Genomic DNA, 2,504 nt, shown 5'->3' with positions numbered 1-2,504 from the left:
ATATTCTCTTTTAAAATTATATAAATTATAAAGTAATAAAATAAATAAATTATTATTATTAAATTTATAATTTTTATTAGGTGTGAATTTTATTATTTCGATTTAATAGTGATAAGACTCTCATTTTCTTATTACTTTACAAATTTTCTTATTTTAAACGAATTTGATTCAATCAATCATAAAATATCATTCTTATAGGTGTATGTAAAAGTTAATATTTACGATTGGAAAATAAATTTTATCTTATGAATCAGTAGAATCATGTTACAATACTTTTAATTAAAATCAATTTTAGTACAACTACCATCACTAAAATTAATGTTTACAAATACAACACAAAAGACATTAATGGAAAAATATTAAATCATAGAATATACACTTCTCTCGTCACAATATTACGCAGACCGCTAGTTTGTATATACGGTGAATCTTATTATCACGTTAACAAAACTAGTACTATATATTCATAACTATATTAGAGATTAACTTAACAAACAAATGAAACAAAATCAAAAGAGCCCTAATAATAAAGAAGAAAGGCAGTGGACTTGGAATTCAACAAGGCAGAAAAGAAAGAATTTAGATGCTCTAAATTTTAAATTTGTATTTTAGAGAATAAAGTGTGATATAATTTTAAATAATTTTTTTATATTTAATTTTAGTTCCATTAATAAAATAAATGGTAAAAAATCACATTTTACTCTCTAAAATAAAATTTAAATTTAAAAAAATACAAATATAAAAGAAAAGAGGGAGAACCAACAAATATAATTTTGAGGACCCCAAACCGAAAAGAAGAAAGAAAAAGTAGGAACCTAGTTGGGATTTGAAGAAGGTTGCGAGTCTCTACCAACTCCACTATTATTATTATTATTATTCCCAAAAAGCCCCAGAATCTCTTGGCGGTAAGGCAAGAACAACCTCCTCTTAGACCTCTCTCCACCATCCTTCACGGCGGCCGAGCCATTTTGATTTGGTAGCACGGCCTTGCTGTTATTAATAAACAGAATCGGTTCCTTGCCATCGCTATGGCTTCTGAGTAACAAATCTCGAAGCTTCCATCTCCTCGAAGAACTAGAACCGGCAGAGCTGCTCTTCTTGCAGCTCTGTGGGGTCCACACACAGTAGCTTCCCTCCGCCACACCTTCCAGTTCGTTTTTGCTGTTGTTTTCGTGCTCCTCCAACATCAGAGCCCTCAGAGGCAAACGTCGCCGTGCCGGTGCCGGTGCCGGAGTCGTTTCACTGGCGCGAAGCGGAGAATCCGAGAAGACGCCGTTGAGGAGGACGTGTCGGCCGAAGAGTAGGTAGCTTGGAGTGATGTGGCCGTTGTGGAAAATGTCGTCGGCGGAGACGGGGGAGGAGGCAATATCTCTGGAAACGAGGGAGAATTCGAATTCGTCGTCGTCTTGGTTGTTGTCATCGTCGTCGTTGTCGTTTTGGTCATGTTGGAAGTCGTTTTGGGGCCATGAGGAGGGAAAAAGGAGGTCGTTGGCGTAGAGAGGGTCTTGTTGAAGTTCTTGGATGACTCTGGCGGCAATTTGAGCGAAGGTCTCAGAAGATGAGTAGCTGCTGAAGCTGGGAGAAGAGTGTGTGTGGGGAAGATGCTCCGTTTGCATCATTTTGATCTTGATATGGATTTGGCCTCACAACACAGTTTTCTGTGTTTAGTTGAAAGGAAGGGGAAAAAAAAAGTCAAGTGTGTAGGGGGAAGTTTCTGGGATGGATATATAAGCTGGCCAGCTGGGGCGATGTGGTCCTAAGATTTTTCTTCTCTGCCGTCACTTTTCTAACTTTATTCATCCTTGAAATTTTTTGAAACTTCTCTAGAAAAGTAAAGTAAAGGCTGGTTCTACTATGGGAAAAGTATAATGTGGTCTTCTAAGGGGCTAATTTTTTTTTTGTTATGGAAGTAGAAGTGATGATATACCTTAATATTGTAATTTTTGGTGTTTTTTAAAACTGTAGAAGTACAGAAATCGGACGGTCCGATTTCTGTACCTTAAAAATTTTTTTTTTTTTACCACAAATCGGACGGTCCGATTTATGCACCTCCGACGATCCGATTTCTGCACCTCTACAAATCGGACGGTCCGATTTCTGCACTTCCCACAAATCGAACGGTCCGATTTATGCACTTCTACAAATTGGACCATCCGATTTCTGCACCTCTAATAAATCGGACTGTCCGATTTTCGGTTCTCTGATTAAACGATCCCACATTTGAGTATAACACCCCAACAATTCACATTTTAATCCGATTTCTGCACCTCCCACAAATCGAACGGTCCGATTTATGTACCTCTACAAATTGGACCGTCTGATTTCTGCACCTCTAATAAATCGGACGGTCCGATTTTCGGTTCTTTGATTAAACGATCCCACATTTGAGTATAACACCCCAACAATCCACATTTTAAGAAAACACCACTACCACTCTAATATTAAAAATAAAAAATTCCCTCTAAGGACCAGGGTAGTTTATAAAATTTTAAGAAGTTTGTTGG

The 2,504-nt window shown here is 37.1% G+C and overlaps 1 protein-coding gene across 1 annotated transcript; it reads right to left on the bottom strand.

Moving 5' to 3' along the window:
- Positions 1-815: 815 nt before the first annotated feature.
- On the bottom strand, positions 816-1,619 carry LOC107491733 (uncharacterized). The gene has a single exon (XM_021141834.2). It carries the CDS (start codon positions 1,617-1,619, stop codon positions 816-818), a length of 804 nt encoding a protein of 267 aa, XP_020997493.1.
- Positions 1,620-2,504: the final 885 nt, after the last annotated feature.

This window comes from Arachis duranensis, chromosome 1 (genome assembly GCF_000817695.3).
Source record: "Arachis duranensis cultivar V14167 chromosome 1, aradu.V14167.gnm2.J7QH, whole genome shotgun sequence".
Taxonomy (NCBI): domain Eukaryota; kingdom Viridiplantae; phylum Streptophyta; class Magnoliopsida; order Fabales; family Fabaceae; genus Arachis; species Arachis duranensis.
The sequence above is the reverse complement of the archived record's forward strand: the minus strand, read 5'-3'. Positions and strand labels throughout refer to the sequence as shown.

Coding starts and splice junctions, on each gene's coding strand:
- LOC107491733 (XM_021141834.2), bottom strand. CDS start 1,619: ATGATGCAAACGGAGCATCTTCCCCACACACACTCTTCTCCCAGCTTC.